The sequence below is a fragment of the Mastomys coucha genome, unplaced genomic scaffold (assembly GCF_008632895.1).
Source record: "Mastomys coucha isolate ucsf_1 unplaced genomic scaffold, UCSF_Mcou_1 pScaffold14, whole genome shotgun sequence".
NCBI classification, from domain to species: Eukaryota; Metazoa; Chordata; class Mammalia; order Rodentia; family Muridae; genus Mastomys; species Mastomys coucha.
In genome coordinates, this window is record NW_022196896.1 from 61,517,358 (window position 1) to 61,536,304 (window position 18,947).

Genomic DNA, 18,947 nt, shown 5'->3' on the forward strand with positions numbered 1-18,947 from the left:
TGACCAAGGAACCGGTAGATCATAGGGTGCACAAGTGTAACAAATTGTCCAGCACACAATCAAATTCAGTTAATTCGCATTCTTGTCAACACTTGGTATTTTATATCACCCTTTCCTGTTTTATTTTGATGTATATAGAAACAACTGAAGACGTTCATGTATTTTGAGACAGGGTCTATTTTAGTTCAGGCTGGCCTTGAATTCCTGGTCTTCATGCCACCATCTTTCCAAATACTAGGATCACATACATGTGCTACCACACAGAGTTTGAAACGAGCTTGTTTTTTTTTGAAGGACCTTTTTTAATTTGTGGGTTGGTTCTCTGAGTTGTCAACCATCACGTTCTATTTTGTCCAGTCATACCCTTCAAACAAATTGTCTTCACTCAACAATTTTTTTTTTTCACAATCCATCACTGCAACGCTACCACGTGCGTCTCAGGTGGTGACAGACTTCTGAGGCCCCTGGATGCTTGATCTGTGTAGGGAAACAAGGAGGCCTTCAGTAGGTTTGCACATCCTGCTCACCTTGGTTTCCTTGGGTACCAAGGCCTGAGGCTATGCAAACCCAGCCCGCGCCTTCCCTGCCAGCACAGGGCGGGGCCGGGGCCGAGCATGCGCAGACGAGGTGGCGCATGCTCCTCAGCGCGGCGGGCGGGAGTCCGGCGCGCCCTCCATCCCCGCCGGCGTCGGCGACGAGTGGCTCGGTGAACCCGGATACTAATAAAGTTCGCTAGGGACTCATAATCGTTCTGAAAGAGCGGAGCGAATGCGAGGCGTCCGCGGGAAGGAGCCGGGCTCGGTGCTGCGGGTTGTGCGTTCCGGGCTCGGTGCTGCGGGTTGTGCGTTCCGGGTTGCGGGCTCCGTACTGAGGGTTCCGGGCTGCGGGCTGAGGTGAGTGCGGCCTGCGCGGCCTCGGTTCCGGGCTGCGGTGCCGCCGGGATGTCGCTGTGGGCGGGGACAGCGGCTGCGGGCGGCGCTCTGCTCCCGCGTCCTCGTGGGGACCGCTCCGCGCCGAAGACCCCGGCTGCGGCTCGCACAACCAGCCGCCGCGGCTTCCCAGGAGCGGGAACCCGAGAGTGGGAGAACTTGATGCGGGCGCGGCGCGAGGAGCACAGTGATGTGCGACTCCGCCTGGGACGATCCCGGTGCCTTCTGTATCGGGCGGGATGTTGTAGAACGGAAAAACACAAACCCGGCAAGCCTTTCTTTAGCAAGTTGACCCATCCTTTCCTTGGCCAACGCGAGAGACTGCATTGGTTGCCAAGGGATTTGAAATCGAGAGGGAATGATATTGATAATCACTGTCAGTTTTTCATTGTGCCCACAATTGTGCTTTTCTAAGAACATTAATTATTTTTTACATTTTTTTTTCTTAAAAGCGTGTGTGATTTGGGATAGGCTCTCACTGTCATGTCTTTGCTGGCTGGGAACTTGTGTAGACAGGCTGGCCTCAAACAGAGATCCTCTTGCCTCTTCTTCCTGAGTGCTGGGATGCAGTGTTTTAACTCTAGTTTCTGAGAATCTTAACAGTAATTCCCGGCGCTACGATTTGCTTTCATGTCTTTGTTTAATTTTTTCTTTTTTAACTCCATATGATTAGAACAAAACAAAACAAATAACCATTTGGAGAGTTTTAGATTTGTTTTGCTTCCTTTAGTTTTAGATTCATGTAGCCATGGATACAGTCAGGATAGGAAACCAGTCCTACCTGTTAAAACCTCATGTTATCTCTTTGTATCTCACCTCTTATTCCTGATTCCTAGAAATCACTGATGTTTTCACAATGTCATTTGAGCCTAACAGTTTCGAGATGTTGATAATTGTCTTCAGTGATTATATTTTAATACCTTTGAGATTCAAGATACAGCCCCGTTGTTTTTGGGGGGGGGTGGTTCTTCGTATATTTTTGAGACAAGATCTCAGGTGATCCATACTAGCCTCAGACTTGCTTCAGTAGCAAGGATAATCAGAGGATAATCATGACCTTATTCTTCTGCTTCCACCTCCTAAGTGCTAGGATGACAGACATGTGCTGTCATGCTAGGTGTGTGTGCGCTGCTAGGCATGGCGTCCAGGGCCTTGTGGAGCTAGGCAAACAATGTACCAATTAAGCCACATTGTCTGTTCCCACAGTTTCCTTCATGGATAATCCCCATCCTACCCCGCTGCCCCCTTTTATCGCTAAGTATTTAATTAGGTAGATGTGCCAACACATCCAATTATATTATCCACCCACTGAAGGGCATTTGGGTAGTTTTCAGTTTTATGTGATTACGAATGGAGTTGTTATAGGGCTGGGGAAAATGGCTTATTTTGTTACTGTCATTATTATTTTTTGAACTTTACTTCTAGGGTGAAGAATTATTTAGATAGAGAAAAGGAAATCAACTTCCCAAAACTGAGCCAGTGTGAAACATAAGCTGCATGAACACCATCGGGTCTTGGTAAGGAATGTAGATTTGTATTTTTGTTTTGTTTTGTTTTGTGGTTTTCTGAGATGATATTTTTCTGTGTAGCCCACGCTGGTCTGGAGCTCCCAGTTGTTCTCCCCCCTCAGTGCTCCGTGTGAAGCCCGGAATAACAGCATTCTCCACCACACCTGCTAGACTTAGATTTGCTCCTGAGCTTCAGGGTAGTAAGAGGCTGGTAGTTGAAGCCTTGGTTTCATCCTAGAACGTTGAAATCATATTCTCTGAGCACGGGATCCAAGGTCTTTGAACTTCTCCTGGATTGCAGCAATAGCTACAGTCCAGAGTCTCCTGCATAGGCGCATGGTTCTAACATTTACGTGAATATAAAATCCCATAGGGGACAGTGTCCATTTGGACTGTTAAAGAAGCAAATGCCAAGATGGAATTAGCAGCACAAGAGGCTTATGGGGACGTTCCTGTGACCACTGAAGAGCCTTCAGACTGCAGTGCCCTTTGACCCCTGTGAAAAGAGGGTTTCGAGGAAGAAGCTCCAGCCTGTAGCTGCTCTGGTAGAGAGCCCAGGGCAAAGGGGAGCCCCACTCCTCAGTCTAGTTGTCCTGCCTGCCAGTGTACCTCTTAGGCAAGTGTGCACCGCGTGGTACATCCCAAAGGTGGCAGCGTAGGCATCTTTCTGAACAGAAAGCTAAGCCTCACCCTTTGATGCTTCTTGGCTTATCTCATTTGGTTTGTATACACGATCTCATTGTAGACCAGGCAGACTTGAAACTTGTGGTGATCCTCCTTCCTCAGCCTTTTGAGGGCTGGGATTCCACCACGCCCAGCTTGTACTTCTCTTTAAAACTAGATTCGAGGCTACTGCTCTGAAGTTTCTGATCATGGATGGTTAGATCTTCTGAGGAGACCCACTTTAACAAGTGCTTCTAGAAGATTCTTAGGACCATGCAAGTTTCTGAAATGCTTGGGGCAACTCTGAAGGCTTAGAGTTCTTGCGTTTCAATCTGTGTAGTGATGGGTTCCAGCAAATGGAATTTTACTGGATCTAGAATAGCCAAGTGGGCTGGTCATTTTAAGAACGAGGAAATTGACTTTCTATCCTTTTTAGTATAAAACATGCATATTCTATTACCTTGATTGTCTGATAAAATATGACTGGTCTCAAAGAATTTGTTGCATTAGATAATTTGTGCAGCGTTCATTGTAATGTGCACACTAAAACAGTTAACCAAGGACTGGAAAGATGGCTCCGTGGTTAAGGGCGCTGGCTGCTCTTCTTAGAAGTCCTGAGTTCAATTCCCAGCAACCACATGGTGGTTCACAACCATCTGTAATGGAATCCAATGCTCTTTTCTGGTGTGTCTGAAAACAGCTACAGTGTACTCATATACATAAAATAATTTTTTTAAAAAAAAGAAACAGTTAACCAAGAGCTCAGTGTGATACATGACTGTATATTATTACACAAAACCTTTCTTTGAGTGCTTAGAAGAAAGTATCTCTAAGGTTGAAAAGCAGTTTTCTCAGGCTTTGTATCAATGCATTTGTTGCTATACAGTGTGGGATTCACTCTGTTCTGTAAAATGAATGTTTGCATGTGTAACTTACACATTGCTAATGTTTGTAGTATATCCTTGGACAGCAACCCTGTCAGAGGGATATTATTGCCATGAAACTGAATCCTGGAGAGGCTAAGTAATAAATTTAGTTCTTCAGCCCCAATGACATGACTTTGTCTCCATGACAGAGAGAATTGTAGGTATAAATCTTTTACCTTTCAAAGGTTAACAAGGGAGAAGATGGGCCAGGAGCCTCAGTCTTACAGCTTATTGCAATGCTATGTTATTGTTTCTTGATTAAAAACAATTTTGTTTTAAATTATAGATTTGAAGGAGACGGTCTGATCTCCTGGAGTTAGAGCTGGTGCAGAAACCGTTCCTGTTTCAAAAATGTTGGAGGAAGATATGGAAGTGGCCATCAAGATGGTGGTGGTGGGGAACGGGGCGGTGGGAAAGTCAAGCATGATCCAGCGCTACTGCAAAGGCATTTTCACCAAAGACTACAAGAAAACCATCGGTGTTGACTTTTTGGAGCGGCAGATTCAGTATGTACCCGGCGCTTTATCCCTTGGTTCTGATTTGTAAAGTCTGGAAATAGAAACAGCTGTGCCATTTATCCATGCCAGGCAGCAAGGGGCAGAGGTTTGGGTATAGTTAACGGCGGTGTTCGGTTATGTTGAGATTTTTAACAGAGGCTGTACGATGCCCGCATTGGCCTTGACTGCGCTTTGTAACCAGGATAACTCTAACTTCAGTCCTCTTGCTTGCCCTTCCCAGGCTTCAGCTCATACCCCGACCCTGTGTTTATATTTTTGAGACAATGCTTTTGTTGCCCAAGCTGGCCTCAGGCTGTGTTGAGACAGTATCTTATAATATAGCACAAATTCAGGCTATTCTGCCTCAGGGTCCAGGGCTGGGATCGCAGATATGCATCATCATGCTGGCACTTGGGAGCCTGACCTATTCCCCAGGAATCGGGTAGCACTGTATTTGCTAATCTAATACTCAGAATAACATCTGAGAGCAGAGGGTGTAGCTCAGTGGTAAAGCACGTGACTAGAATGCAGAGGGTCCTGGGTTTGATCTCTAGCAACACACAGTGATAGGGACTGTAGCCACTGTAGAGAGAATCAACTACAGGACAACAGTTTTGTTTGTTTGTTTGTTTATTTTTTTAATATAGAGGTCCACCAAGCAGGCTGCTGCTTTCCCAGTTCTCATCCCATTCTTAGGACGCCAAACCCATTTACAATAGTGTAGTAAGAGGAGGAAATGATCTGACCCAAGGGATTCAGCTTTCCCACTTCTGCTGATCTCAGAGCCAATGCCTACTTCTCATTGTAGAAAAAGCAGGCAGGCAGAGTGTAATGTTGTAGCTGTACTTTCACTACTGGGAAAGTCTCTGTCATTCAAAACCATTTCACTCTGAGAATCAACAACAGAGCTTTCAGACTTTTGATTTGAAAATAAACATGTACATAAATCTTTTCATTTTGTGTGGAATAAACTCATCTGTTGTTTCAGAGTTAATGACGAAGACGTGAGGCTGATGTTATGGGACACTGCAGGTCAAGAGGAATTTGATGCAATCACAAAGGCCTACTATCGAGGTAAAATAGGAAAGCTTTTCTTCTGGCTAGATAAAGAAACACTGCTCTTTTTGGTGTCTTAATGTAGGGTTTCTCTTGGCCTGATAAACTACCATGACCAAAGTAAGTTTAGGAAGAGAGGGCTCGTTTCATCTTACAGCGTTGAGGTCACAGTCTCCATTGCAGAGGGAAGTCGGGCAGGGACTCAGAGCATTAAGAACTTTGGCCATTTTCCTATAGCTGCCTTAGAGATTCCGTCTTTGTTGACGTTGTTGACGTCTGTGCTGGGCTCAGGGAAGCACTAGTTCCCACCTCTGTCTTTGAGTCAGCCCTGGAAAGTTGTCTGGTGCTTTTAGACCATTCTTGTAATATGTCACTTTCCTTTACAAGAGTTCCCCATCTTTTCTCCTCTTTTTTGTTTCAAATTGATTTTTTATTTTATGTGTTCAGATGTTTGCCTGCATGTCTGTATATGTACTATGTGTATGCAGTGCTCCTGAAAGCCAGAAGAGGGAGTCGAGGGTGCCCTGCAACTGGAGTACCATGGGTTATGAGCCACCATGTAGATTCTAGAAATGTCGTCTGGAACTTGAGGCCAAGTTAATTCCTATGGATCAGAGATCACATGATTGGTAGGTTTTGTTAAGTACAATACGATGAGGTATTCAGGCCACATTTACTGGGCAAACATTCATCGGACAGGTTATGCTGCAGTAGAAAGCACACGTTATGCTGTGACGGGGACATGGGTAGGCTCAGCAGAGCAAGTACTATATCTAGGAATTTGGTGTTATCTTATTCTAGTATTGATAGCAATGCAAATAGTTAAATTTAAAAAGTGGAGAGAATTTATTTCAGTGTCTTGGCTATAGAGGTTGAAGCTCTAAAATACAGGAGGAATATAAAAAGGAACTCTCATAAGTAGAAAATTTACAATAGGGCTCTTCCTGAATTTTTTTTTAAGATTTATTTATTTTATTTATATGGGTACACTCTAGCTGTCTTCAGACATACCAGAAGAGAGCAATGGATTCCATTACAAATGGTTTTGAGCCTCCATGTGGTTGCTGGGAATTGAACTCAGGACCTCTAGAAAAATAGTCAGTCCTCTTAACCGCTAAGCCATCTCTCCAGCCCTGGAATTTTTTTTTTTAAGTCCAAGTTACACTGAATTAAAAATCCTTTCCTAGGGGCAATGAGAAATTTGAATCTTTTCAAGAATAAAGACTTGGTTCAAGTAAGATGGGAGGCCTGGGTAAGAAGCAGACACACCTGAAACATGGCTACAGAGGACAAACATCATTCAAGTCTTCAGGATAGGGTTTTAAGCCCTATCGTTGGCCCTTATTTGATGGTGCAGTAGACAGTGAGGGTCACCCAACCCTTCTGGGGTCCGGATGTGATGTCAGGAGGAGTGCTGCGTGTTTGAGGTGGACATAGGACTCTGAGCTTGTGCTGTGGCACGGGAGGCAGTTAAGATGCCTGACAGGGTCCTCTCTGGACCAGAAGGGAGTCCTTGATGCGGTTTCTTCTCTAACGGTTGACATTTTAGTTCATTCAGCATTTTTACCTCCTTGGAGGTCATGGAGGAAGCATTTTGTAACCAATTACGAGTTTTTAATTATTGGTCCTGTAAGTCCACTACAGTCATGTCTAAGGTCTCCCTTCAGCAGAGGCGGCTCATTCAGTTGTCCGTGCCCTTTTGTAGGATGCTCAGTGATTATCTCCAAAAGAGAACCAACAAGAGAGATTTCAGCCAGGGCAAGGAGAAAGCGTTGCCTTTGCAGTTGGTGTTTATGGCACTGCGTGTTCAGTCTGCCAGTCCGGCCAGTAGAAGAGGCCAGATTTTCCAGATAGCCTTAACTACTTGTCAGTAGAGTGAGTTCCAGAATCACTATGCAGTTCTTCAGGAATCCCTGAGGAGTAATTCCGTATAACCACTTTTTCCTACCAGTAAGCAGTGGCTTCTAGCAAAGAAAGCATCACCCAGATGGGCAAGCATGCAGATTTGTTCTAAGACACATTTGTATTCTTGTGCTGGAAGCATTTGGATAATGTCTAATCGATAGGCATCAAAGGGTCATCTGGAAAACACATGATGTGCTGTGTCCCATGAAGTGTCATACAACATTGTGTCTGGGACAGATAGACTGTCTTGAATATATTGTGAGCTATTGTTGGGGTGGGCTTCCAAAAATACTGTTTACGCCAGGAGGTCGCTGTGTCCAGCGAATCAGCAGCCATGTATTCCAGAAGAGCAGGTGGGCAGTAAGTGGCTGTCAGACCTGCCAGTTGCACCTCACCACAGGTGACCCAGCGTTGAGGCTGCAGCCCCTCTGTTGCTCGATGCCCCTCTTAGCGTGGTGCCACCTGTTGAGTCTGAAGGAGGAGTTCAGGAATAGTGTGGTCATCTGGGTGGATTCTCTCCTGTGCGTGGTTTCATACACTGAAGCCCTTTCGCGCTTTACCCACCGAGGATCACTTCACTGTCATTTGTTACAGAATGGCCTATTTGGGCAAATGGTTGGGATCTAGTAATTGAGATTCGTTGGCTATTTTAAATATGCTGGCCAGAGGCAGTCAGAAGTCCTGTTTCTGAGGCGTGTCATGAACCATTCCAGGTGTGCTACCACAGATGGATAAACATTTAACTGTCTTCTGGTCATCGGCATGTTCTGCTTAAGGCTACGAGTTTAGCCATTAGAGCAGATTTAATCACAGGCAAGGAGTTGTGATATATATAAACTGAGATATAAACTCTCAGTTTATATCAAGGATGGAAAAAATTAAATATCCTGGCAGAAAATGTTCTTGTTCATCTCATAAATAAAATAATTCAGTTTTTCTAATTGATGTTTCTAGTAGATGTCTTAGGATAAAGATCTGTATCATCTATTTGTGTAGCCCTGTTTCTCCTTGTTTATCTGATACAGGGACCAAGGCAGAGGCTAGAGAGAGGTGCAGTGCACTAGCAAATGTCTGCAGACGAGAGCACAAGTATTTCCTAGGAAGCTAAGCACCTCAGGGCCGGGAGGAGTGGCTTAGCAGTTACAGCATCAGCTCACAACTACCATCGTCCAGTCCCAGAGTATCTGACACTCACTTCTTCAAGGGCAGCCATGTCCATATAGTGTGTGTACATACATGCCTGCATAACATACATACATGCATACAGGCATGCGTGCAGACAGGCATAAATACACATAAAAATAAATCTTAAAAATATTAGGGAACTTAGTAATCCTGGATGTAATGTCAATTTCGCAGCAGTTCTGTGTGATGAGGAGCATGTCTGTGTGTGTCTGTGTGTGTGTGTGTGTGTGTGTATGTGTGTATGTCTTCCTAGCTGCATTTAGTAGAGCAGCAGCGACAGAGATGGCCCTCTAGCAGGCCATGTATTCTAGCTACTGGCTCTGACTGCCTACTATCACAGCAAGGGGTTGTGTCTTCCCGTGATCTTGAGTCACCCCAGTGCATCTTGTGTCTCATGAAAGGATTGGGGGGGGTTACAGTTTGGGTACCCTAGTGCAGTACTTGGTGGTCCTTCCTCACTCGCTGCCTCTTTCTTCTGGTCTAGCTGTGTGGTATCATTGTTCTTGTTTTAAGTTTACACAGGGTTGAACAATTAGTGAGTAGTTAGTCCTAGGAACCCTGTAATTTTCTGGGTCTTGTTTTGCTTTTGTTTTAGGGGTAGAAAAATTTCTACAGTAGCAGAAATACAATTCAAATTCCTCAGAGGAATCCCAAAGAAATTATGATATAACCCAGTTGTACATCTTCCTGTTGGCAAAATTACATTTTGTCTTTTGATGCTTTATGACCTGTGTTAGCCAGTTGCTGTCATAACGTGCAGGTAGGTCATTGACTTACTGCATCTGAGCAGACTTATGAGAGAAAACTGTAAATCAGATTTAAGGATTTAAGAAAAATATATGGGACATACCTGTATCCCTGTGGTCTGCAACCCATGAATTCTGCTGATTCTCGAATGCAAAGGCAAACCAATACTGGCTGCTTGATTAAACAGGGACACTAAAAGAGACACTATAGAGCAGGCTGCTCTCAGAAAGGTTAGATAACAAGGTGAGGGCATTAGGTACGGCTGGCTGATGGTTGGTGAGGGATGACTTGGCTGTGGATTGGAGCTCCTATGCCTACACAGACCTCCACAACCTTCCCCTTGGCTCCCTTGGTATACTGGGGAGCTGTAAGGGCTGTGCATGGGTTATCAGCCCTTCACTCAGAATTCCTCTGTGAGGGGCTTGATTCCCAGTAGGGCTGTCTTCCCTCAAAGTATGTCCTTTATATTAGGTCAGGGGTCAACCATGGCAGCTGAGCTTATTTACTTGTGTCTGCTGAGGATTTGTCCATGATTCCGTGGTACTTGTGAAAGAAGGCTGTCAGCTTCCTCTTATAAAGATCTTCTGGCTTTTTCATAGGTGGTGTGGAGACCATGGGGGCCAGTGTCTCCCAAGCTTAAAATCATCTTTTGCTTTTAGGGAAAGGAGCGATGAGCATTTTGTGTTTCTAAAAAGTGGCATCCTGACAGTTGTCAGGGACACAGATCAGCAGTAAAAGAGTTGGCACCTGCGGTTGCTCCAGTTGAAATTCAACAGGGTTTGTCTTGGAGGCAGCTACGGAGCGGTTAGAAACACCTACCATTTGAATCTTACCTTTACTCTGAGGAGCAGAGCTTTTTTAACATGGTGGGATTTAAAGCAGACAGTACCTCCCAGCAGCGCCTTTGCTTCCTCTTGGTTAATAATTATCTCTATTTCTCCCAAGGTATTACTAAGAGAAAAGGAAAAACTCTGGATTCCCACACAGCAGCCCTATTCCAGCCTGGTGTTTTCTTTCAAGATCTCTCAAGGCCTTGTTGTCCATTTTGGGAGAGCATCAACTTGAGTTTCTTTTAGTTTTGAAATTTCCAGGCTTTTTACAAGTAACCTTGTCCCTAGATGGAGGGAGCTAGTCTCTTTGTCAGGAAACTTAACTGTTTTAATTACAAGATCATAATCTGGGCAGCCTCCCCCCCACACACATACACCCTGCTCATAATAGGTCTTAAAAGTTGATCTGTGCGGCTCGTACTGTCTTCAAAGTGACTGGATCTTCCAGCTTTTCCATAATGCAGGATTTAAAGCATCACTTTATCCTCTAACCCCTCAGGGGACTTTAATAATGAAGATCTCAGACACGACACAAACTGCCTCCCATAAGGCGTTGGTCAGGGAAGCCCCAGAGGTACCAGGCACAACTCAGGCTGTTGCTGTTTCTCACTGTTTCTGCCACGTCCAATGGTTAGAATTCACTCTGCATAAAAGACATAGAGGAATCAACTTCTGCTGACCGGGAACTCCCAGATAGCTAGCTCTCGTAGGGCTGAGAGGCACTGTGCAGGCTCTTGGGGGAGAGAAGACATCAACGGTCTCATTTAGCATTGGACTCTTATGGTGCCAAACAACAAACAGACATGCCTGGTCATATGTGCTCACTGGCATAGTATACCAGTGTAGGACAGGTATGGAGTGGGCAACTTCCTCCTGACTGAGTATGGAGCTGGCATGCCTGATGTTGCAAACATAGTCAGAAGCCCATGACTGAGATCTTAGGTCCCTGGTGGGGAACCTCCTGCTGCCTTGTTAAATAGTGTGCTAGTAAGCTGTAAGCCGCCTTCTAATGGTTTGTGCTTATATGCACAGGTTTCGGTTCTTCTCAACTGTAGTGAGAAGCTGCTTGTTTCCAGTGGGTGGTGGGTAATATAGACATTCATACATGGGCAGAGTGGTGAGGTCATGGGGTGCTCAGCTGTGGATGAATCAACTGTGTAACCCAGCTCCCATCAGTGCAGGAGACACCACCAGGGGTGGAGAGCATTTAAGGGCAGGTGGAATGGGAAGAGAGCTGTGATAGTGACTTCTGGGCATGGTATGCATGGCCCTGGTACTCTGCTTATCCGCCCAAGACCTGCACTACATCAAGCCAGTTAAGACTCCAGCCTAGATGGGGCAGGGGCCCCTAGCAGAGGAGCTATTGCCAATGAGAGTAAACACTGTGATTGATGTCTCTGGCTCAATAGAAAGTTTTTATTAAGTTAATTGCCCTTGAAAGGTACAAGTCTCTCCTTGAGCCTCACCTCCAGCGTCACTGATTTATTTGGGGGTGGGGGCAGTCCTAGGAAAAAGTGGAAAGGGGAGGGTGCTAGGGAAGGGGGAGCTTTCAACAGCTTGAGGATACTACTGTATTGAATAGAGAAGCTAATTATCATCGTAGGGAACTTGGGTCCAGTCCCTTTAAAGAACCCTGTAGAGCTGCCTAGGGAGGCTCAAGGATTTACCAGATCCTCTTGGGAATGCCCTAAGAAACCCAAGGCCCTGCAGAAACAAGAAGACACAAAAACAAAATCCCTTAGACACAAAAATCGGAAACTGCTGGAGGTGGTGTCCAGTTGGTGACCAGCACAAAATGGGTCTCTGCAGCTATCCCACAGGGAAGGGTACACAGGCAGGGGCTGGCCTATCCCAGTGTCTGCCTGGCCAGTGTCCTCAAGTTGCTTAGTTACTTCCAGGTCACCTCAGCTGTTGCATCAACATTACATCTGTCCTGACATTCCCTTGGTCTCTGCCCATGCTGTCACCTACCTAATAATTGGAGAGAGGCTGGGCTTTCCTTGGTCCTTTGTTTCTCAAACACTGAGTTTTCCTGAGATCTGTGCTATAAGCAGACTAAAAATCTCACTGTGAGTTCAGCAAAGGCCTGCTATCCCTACTTACTTACTGTCCATTCTGCCTTTAGGTTGGAATTAAGCCGTTTTTGTAATGTTTAACTATACTGTGTTCAGTTTGAGTTAACTTTGACACTTGGTCTGCTTGTTCTTCATAACAGCCTGAGCTTTTTAATTTGAAAGTCCACTGACTGAAGTCTAAGGAGATCGTGAAAATGTGTGTTCAGTAGTGGTGCAGTGGAAACCGTCCTAAGTGGAAGTTGTCTTTGTCCGTGTGCTGCGCACAGTCGCTTTGCCAGTCTGCTGACAGTTTCCTTTTGTGATCTTGCAGGAGCCCAGGCTTGTGTGCTAGTGTTTTCTACCACAGACAGGGAATCTTTTGAAGCAATTTCCAGCTGGAGAGAAAAAGTAGTAGCGGAAGTTGGAGATATACCAACCGCGCTTGTACAGAACAAGATCGATCTGCTGGATGATTCGTGTATCAAAAAGTAAGATGTCTTGTCATTTTTTGCCCACCCTCCATCCCATCCCTCTTTCCTGCTCTTCGTGGCCTTCAGTCTGTCCTCTACTCCCCTTGCTTACATCTGTATTAAAGCATTGTTCATACTGACTTGTCCTGGAATTCTTTTTGTGGTAAACATAAAAATCTGCTGCCACAAGGGACTGTAGGTGGGGATGATGTGCTTCTCCTATCCCATGGTACACAACTAGATCCCTGCACTCCAGAGGCTGAGATAGGGCTGCTCAAGTTCCGGTCTAGCCTGGGCTACTACATAGGAAGGGCCAATTTTTTAAAAAATTAATTAAAAAAGGGAAGGAAGAGGGCAGAGCTTCTCTAGGTGTTTTAATGTTTATAGTAAGTAGATCTCTGGGTGGTGGCATTAAACAAGTTCTGTATTCTCAGAACTGTTAGCTCAATTTCGAAAATTAAGTGTGCATGAGAGACCGGAGGGAGGGGGAGGATGTTATTTGAAGCAGGGTTTCTCCATCAACATGGAGAACACTGCTAGCCTTTAAAAAAACATCCCCAAACCAACATGGCTTGTAGTTAGCAAGCCCCCGTGACCCTCCCGTCTCCATACCCCAGCAGCCGTGGCCTTTGAGGTGTGTGTGAGGCCACACCCCACTCCTTAGCCAGGTACTTGGATCTGACCTAGCAGTCTGCATGGCTGTGCAGCAAGCTGTCTTTTTTAACCGTGGGGCCATCTCTATATTCCCTCAAATCTTTTTATCAGTTAATCACCCAGATTTTTATCTATACATATTCACTTCCTTGTTAATAATAGTTTGTTAGCTTTTACACACTTGCTTTATTTTTACCTTTTCTTTCTCTTACTCTTTCTGGCTTTACCTGTTGAGAGTGTGTGTCTGGCTCTGGCCCAGGCTGGGCACGTGCTCATTCCCTATCCAGGTGAACTCAGACCGGTTCAGCCTTGGCCTCGTACATGCTGGGCCTGTATTCCTGTCCTGCTCACCCAGGGGAGGGTCTGCTCTGAGGCTGCTCACTCACTTGGAGGCGGCCTTCTTTAGGGCTACTTGATGTTCTTATATTCTTATAAAATGGCAGTCATTTCCTTGAGAGGAACCATAATGACTTTGATGACCTCTCCGAAGTCTCTTACTGGACACAGGCCAGCCTTGACGTTAGGGTTGGGAGAGCTACCCAGGGAATGCAAATCAGGAGTCTGGGGGTCACAGGGAGTCACCTACAGTCCCATGAATCTATATAGTCCTCATAAAAATAAAAATCTGTCACCACCGTGGCCACTGATGTGCTTACTTTGGCTTTTGGCGGGAAGAGGAATTTACAGTGTACTAGATTCAAGTGCTGTTGAAGATAAATAGCTTCTCAGCATGATCTCATGTATTCCAGAGTGGCTTCCAGTTCTTGTAACTGAGGATGACTTGAAACTTTGATCCTTTTGTCTATCTGTGACGTCATACAGGCACTCTACCAACTGAGCTATGGCCCCAGACCCAATTTAAGATATTTTCTAGCTGGGCAGTGGTGGTGCATACCTTTAATCCCAGCACTTGGGAGGCAGAGGCAGGCGGATTTCTGAGTTCAAGGCCAGCCTGGTCTAGAGTGAGTTCCAGGACAGTTGGGGCTACACAGAGAAACCCTGTCTCGAAAAAAAAAAAAAGAAAGAAAAGATATTCTCTAGAGAAAAGTAATGTATAATTGTTTTGTGACTTCTGGTTATGCATTTTGTTCACAACTGTTGTAAATGATTGGTAGTTATCCCACAAGGACAATTCAGAGGAAACTCGTGCTCAAGTGCTGACCACTCAGCTTTCTTTCCATTTTAGTTAAGGGGGAGCAACATCAAGCTTCTTCAGAAAACACATTGCATCCCTCCATCTGCCACCTATATTATCCCCACACCCTCTATTACCCCTTCACCCTCCCCCCCCACCAGTACCTCTCCACCCCCACTTTACCTCCCCACCTCCCATGACTCTTCCACCCCCACTTTACCCTCCGGTGTTACTGAGATACGTAGAAAGGTGACTTAGGAGAACCTCTCAGCAGCACCTTTCCTGGCTTTGTTTTTGATTGCTGTGCAGTGAGGAAGCCGAGGGACTGGCCAAAAGGCTAAAGCTGAGATTCTACAGGACGTCGGTGAAGGAGGATCTGAACGTGAATGAAGGTAAGTTCTGCCACAGAAGGTTGGGCTGTTTTTTAAATGTTACTTCCGTTGTGCTTAGAAATTAGATTTCAAAACAATCTGAGAAAAAAAATGTTCTTCTTGCCACATCATATTCATTTTAAAGGTGTTCTGTTCCGGGGGTCCCTAATGAGTCAGTAATATTCATTGTTATTTGCCACTTCCTCTCCAGATATTATAGTGGACTCCTCTTTGGCAGCCTTTATTTTTATAGCTCTTAAACCTAAGCTGTGGTCCAGCAAGGCACCAGCAGGTGTTCAACCCTGCAGCCTAGATAACTGACTGAAAGACATACTGTATGCATGTGTATATACACACACACATATATATATATGTGTGTATATATATATATATATATATATATATATATATATATATATTCTACATATTCTTCATGCATAACTTTTAGAAGTTACCAAATTGTTTTATTATTGTACCATAGTAGAAATTCCACCAGGCAGTGACATTTCTTCACTGTTTTCTACTTTAAGAAAGTAAAGTTAACTGGAAGGTGGTGTCACACACCTTTAATCCTGGCACTTGGGAGGCAGAGGCAGATGGATCTTTGAGTCTGAGGCCAACCTGGGCTACAGAGTGAGTTCTAGGACATCCAGGGCTACACACAGAGAGACCCTGTGAAGAAGACAGAAACAAAGGAAATAGTTTGAAGACAATGTTGAGGGTTTCCTCATCCTAGAATCTTCATGTTTCGATTGCAGTTGGATTGTCATTAGGGTCTTTATTCTGTACACTTCTCTTCAACTGAAGAAAGTGAATGTGTCTTTCAAGACTGAACTAGTTGAAGCAGGGTGTAGTGGGTGCGTGCATAGTCCTAGCACTTAGGAAGTGCAGGCAGGAGTTCAGGCCAGCCTGGGCCTTGTCTCCAAAGCAAAAGGCTGAGTCAGAGTAGTGTGGCCCTGTGTTCAGCATGATCCGGCTTCTCAGACAGCAGACCCGGGGGTACGGTGCACTCGCTCTCTCTGCTGGGCACCTCAGTGACTGCATCACTGTAATTCTCAGGGACTGCTCAAATCATTCCTAAAAGTTAAATTTTAACTAAATCGTATTCTTTCAATCTAATGTAATTTAAAATTAATGTAGTAAGTATAAATATTGCAATCTGACAATAGACTTACTTGCATAGTCATACTGACTGTGTGTTTTCTAGTTTTTAAATATTTGGCTGAGAAACACCTACAAAAACTCAAACAACAAATAACCGAAGATCCAGAACAGACACATTCAAGTAGTAACAAAATTGGTAAGTGCATGAGAACTCCAGCCCGTGTGTTGACCTGGCCCTCCATTTACTGTTGCTGTACATACTTTTTAAAATGTGTAACAGGCTCATTTCTTTAAGAAACCTGGGTTAAATCTGTTACTGAGCTCAGTGAACATCAGCTCTCTTCTTAAAAAGGGATTTGTTACTTCTGAATTTTCACTCCACACAGCAGTGATGTTGTTCGATGCTATCCTGGCCTCAGAGGCTCGCTGGACACACGAGGTGGGCACAGTTAGGCGTGCACTCCCCACCTTCTGTACGCATGCCTTCCTTTCTTAGGAGCTGTGCAGTTAGATCTGCCTTTGAACCATCCAGTGGTCTGTGGTCTCTCACAGGTGTTGAACATGGTATGTCTTGGTTGGGCATGGTGACAGCAAGATGAGACTAAGCTACACACAAAGACCTTGCCTCCAGAAGCCGAACCAAGGTGCTGTACTGTCATATGGTATACTGTATAGCATCTGGTAGACTGCAACTTCCCATGGGCAGCGACTAGCCTTGGAGTCTGTTTCCTTGATGGTACCTATGGCAGTTTTGTGTATCTTGATGCTCGGCAGTTCATGAGTTAGCAGTTCTGTTATGTGTACAACACATGTCAAGGTGCAGATATAATAGCTTCCTCTCTCGCCCTCTGGTCACTCTACCTGTCGGCCAATTTGGTTAATGGTGTTTTAGCCTCAGGATGCAGTTAGTGGAGATGGTTAGCAGTCAGTTATAGCATCAGTGGGTTATAGGATGCTGACCTGCATGCTTAGGATGTTTCTGTTCTAGTACAGTAAGAAACGAAAACAACTGAGGGCCTGGATGCTCTGTCTCGCTTTACTAATAAATGATTGACACACGACAGGTGACTTGGAGGTGGATCAGTCACTGTGCTTTCCCCCGTTTATACAGGTGTCTTTAACGCATCCGTTGGAAGTCACTTGGGCCAGAATTCAAATTCCCTTAATGGTGGAGATGTCATCAACCTTAGACCTAACAAACAAAGGACCAAGAAAACCAGAAATCCTTTCAGCAGCTGTAGTATACCCTAAACTGTTTTAGGGAGGATAAAGCTGAATTGCACCGTGCAGTTAACAACGCAATGTGTGCGGGGTGTGTCCCTCCCGGGTGTGTCGGCGGGCCTCGCACCTTGCTCTGAAAGCTGACATTGTAATGTTGCTCTGCCGCGCTTCTCAGAATGTAGATGGAGCCTCTGCTGGAAACTTACTGCCCTGTGGACTCACCCTAGTTCTTACCTTAGACGAAGCTTCTCCTGTTTTTGAAGGGACACCAGAGGAAATGTCAAAAACAGGTTTTGCTGAATTTTAAATGCTGAAAACAAAAACAACATGACTAACTACACCGGTAACCATTTTACCCTGACGGACCAAGGAGAGGTGGCAAGCATTCTTGTTGTCGTCGAGCTCTTCTGGAATGTCCAGTCTGAATGCTTAAAGAACATACAGAAGGAGAAACCTGGACTTTGTCAGACTGCCCCGGTGTGTGTGTTGTCACAGGTACTCGTGCAATATTGGTGAAGTGTGCACTGTGGGGGTGTGCATGCAGACACCTGGCTTGGGCAGAAGGCCTATGCCCTGGGAAAGGGGATGCAGATTCTAATTAGTTCGCTCGTACAACCATTGTGTATGTTTCTAGTCTCACATGAGATTTCGGGGCATACTTTACAGAAGGAACTTGGACGCAAGTATACCGTGTGCCAAACACTACCCTAATTTTTCCAGTACTTTCCTGTTAGAATTTGTATTTATGACATCTTATAAAAGCAGTTTCCTCTCCAACAGTGAGGTGAGGGGATGTAAACATCTGAATGCTAGGGCCTGTCCCTCACAGGATTCTCCCAGAATCTTCTCCATGGCTACTGTAAGCACAGTGAGCATGTGCTGTTATGTGGTTAGCTTGTGCCTGGTACACACAGCAGCCTGCAGCCACTCAGAAAACCCCAGAAGACCCGTGGAGTGTGTGCACACTAGCTTCTGGCTGCTGACATGAGACCAAACTCTGAACTTCAAGGATGAAGGGAACCATCTTTGCAGAGTGATGGTCTTTAGTCCTGATCACAGATTTTCTGAAGCCCTGCGACTCTATGGCATCCTTTTGTTTACATTCTTAGTACAGCATTTTACCATTACTGCTTAAATTTTTCTGTGGCCTTTGGTTTACATGGCACCTTATCAAGAATGGCTGGTAGGAAGCATCTGTAAAGAAATGACCCAGTATGTAAGTGAAGATGGAAAACTTGAGAGTAGGACATGAGCCTGCCAAAGAGATAATGTCATGAATTCTATTAAAAACTCATTATCCTTAATCAGTAATTTTATTTTTAAAGTATCAATAATCTGTTTCCACAGTCCTGGTTTTCATGTATATAAAAATGATATTTCTTGGAACACGTGCTAGGAAGTCCTTTTTCTTTTTCTTTTCCTTTTTCTTCCCTTTTTTTAAAAACTAAAATATATAAATAGTTCCTGTATTTCTCATGTCTTTTTTTTTTTAATTTTATTTTTAAAGTTTACCCTTGACGTACCACCTCATCCTACCCAGCACACATTCCTGTTGCGAGCACCGAGGTTGCTGAGCGCCCTTGCCCCATGGTAGTCCGCATGCTGAGCACCCTTGCTTCATGGCGGTCCACATGCTGAGCACCCTTGCTTCATGGTGGTCCACATGCTGAGCACCCTTGCTTCATGGCGGTC

At 44.9% G+C, this 18,947-nt stretch overlaps 1 protein-coding gene across 2 annotated transcripts; it reads left to right on the forward strand.

Moving 5' to 3' along the window:
* The first annotated feature begins 618 nt into the window (after window positions 1–618).
* On the forward strand, window positions 619–18,641 carry Rab23 (RAB23, member RAS oncogene family). Of its 2 annotated transcripts, none has more exons than XM_031367088.1 (8): window positions 619–893; window positions 2,355–2,446; window positions 4,313–4,532; window positions 5,512–5,597; window positions 12,632–12,788; window positions 14,869–14,951; window positions 16,138–16,230; window positions 17,146–18,641. In XM_031367088.1, exons 3-8 carry the CDS (start codon window positions 4,378–4,380, stop codon window positions 17,283–17,285), a joined length of 714 nt encoding a protein of 237 aa, XP_031222948.1. In that variant the 5' UTR covers window positions 619–893; window positions 2,355–2,446; window positions 4,313–4,377; the 3' UTR covers window positions 17,286–18,641. The 2 variants fall into 2 exon arrangements, with proteins under 2 accessions (XP_031222948.1, XP_031222949.1); XM_031367089.1 differs by lacking the exon at window positions 619–893 and adding an exon at window positions 948–1,121.
* Window positions 18,642–18,947: the final 306 nt, after the last annotated feature.

Bases quoted from the DNA above. Each gene is read 5' to 3' on its own strand.
- Rab23 (XM_031367088.1), top strand. From the start codon at position 4,378: ATGTTGGAGGAAGATATGGAAGTGGCCATCAAGATGGTGGTGGTGGGG. The intron at 4,533-5,511 runs GTATGTACCCGG...CTGTTGTTTCAG, and splicing joins TTTTTGGAGCGGCAGATTCA to AGTTAATGACGAAGACGTGA. The intron at 12,789-14,868 runs GTAAGATGTCTT...ATTGCTGTGCAG, and splicing joins GATGATTCGTGTATCAAAAA to TGAGGAAGCCGAGGGACTGG.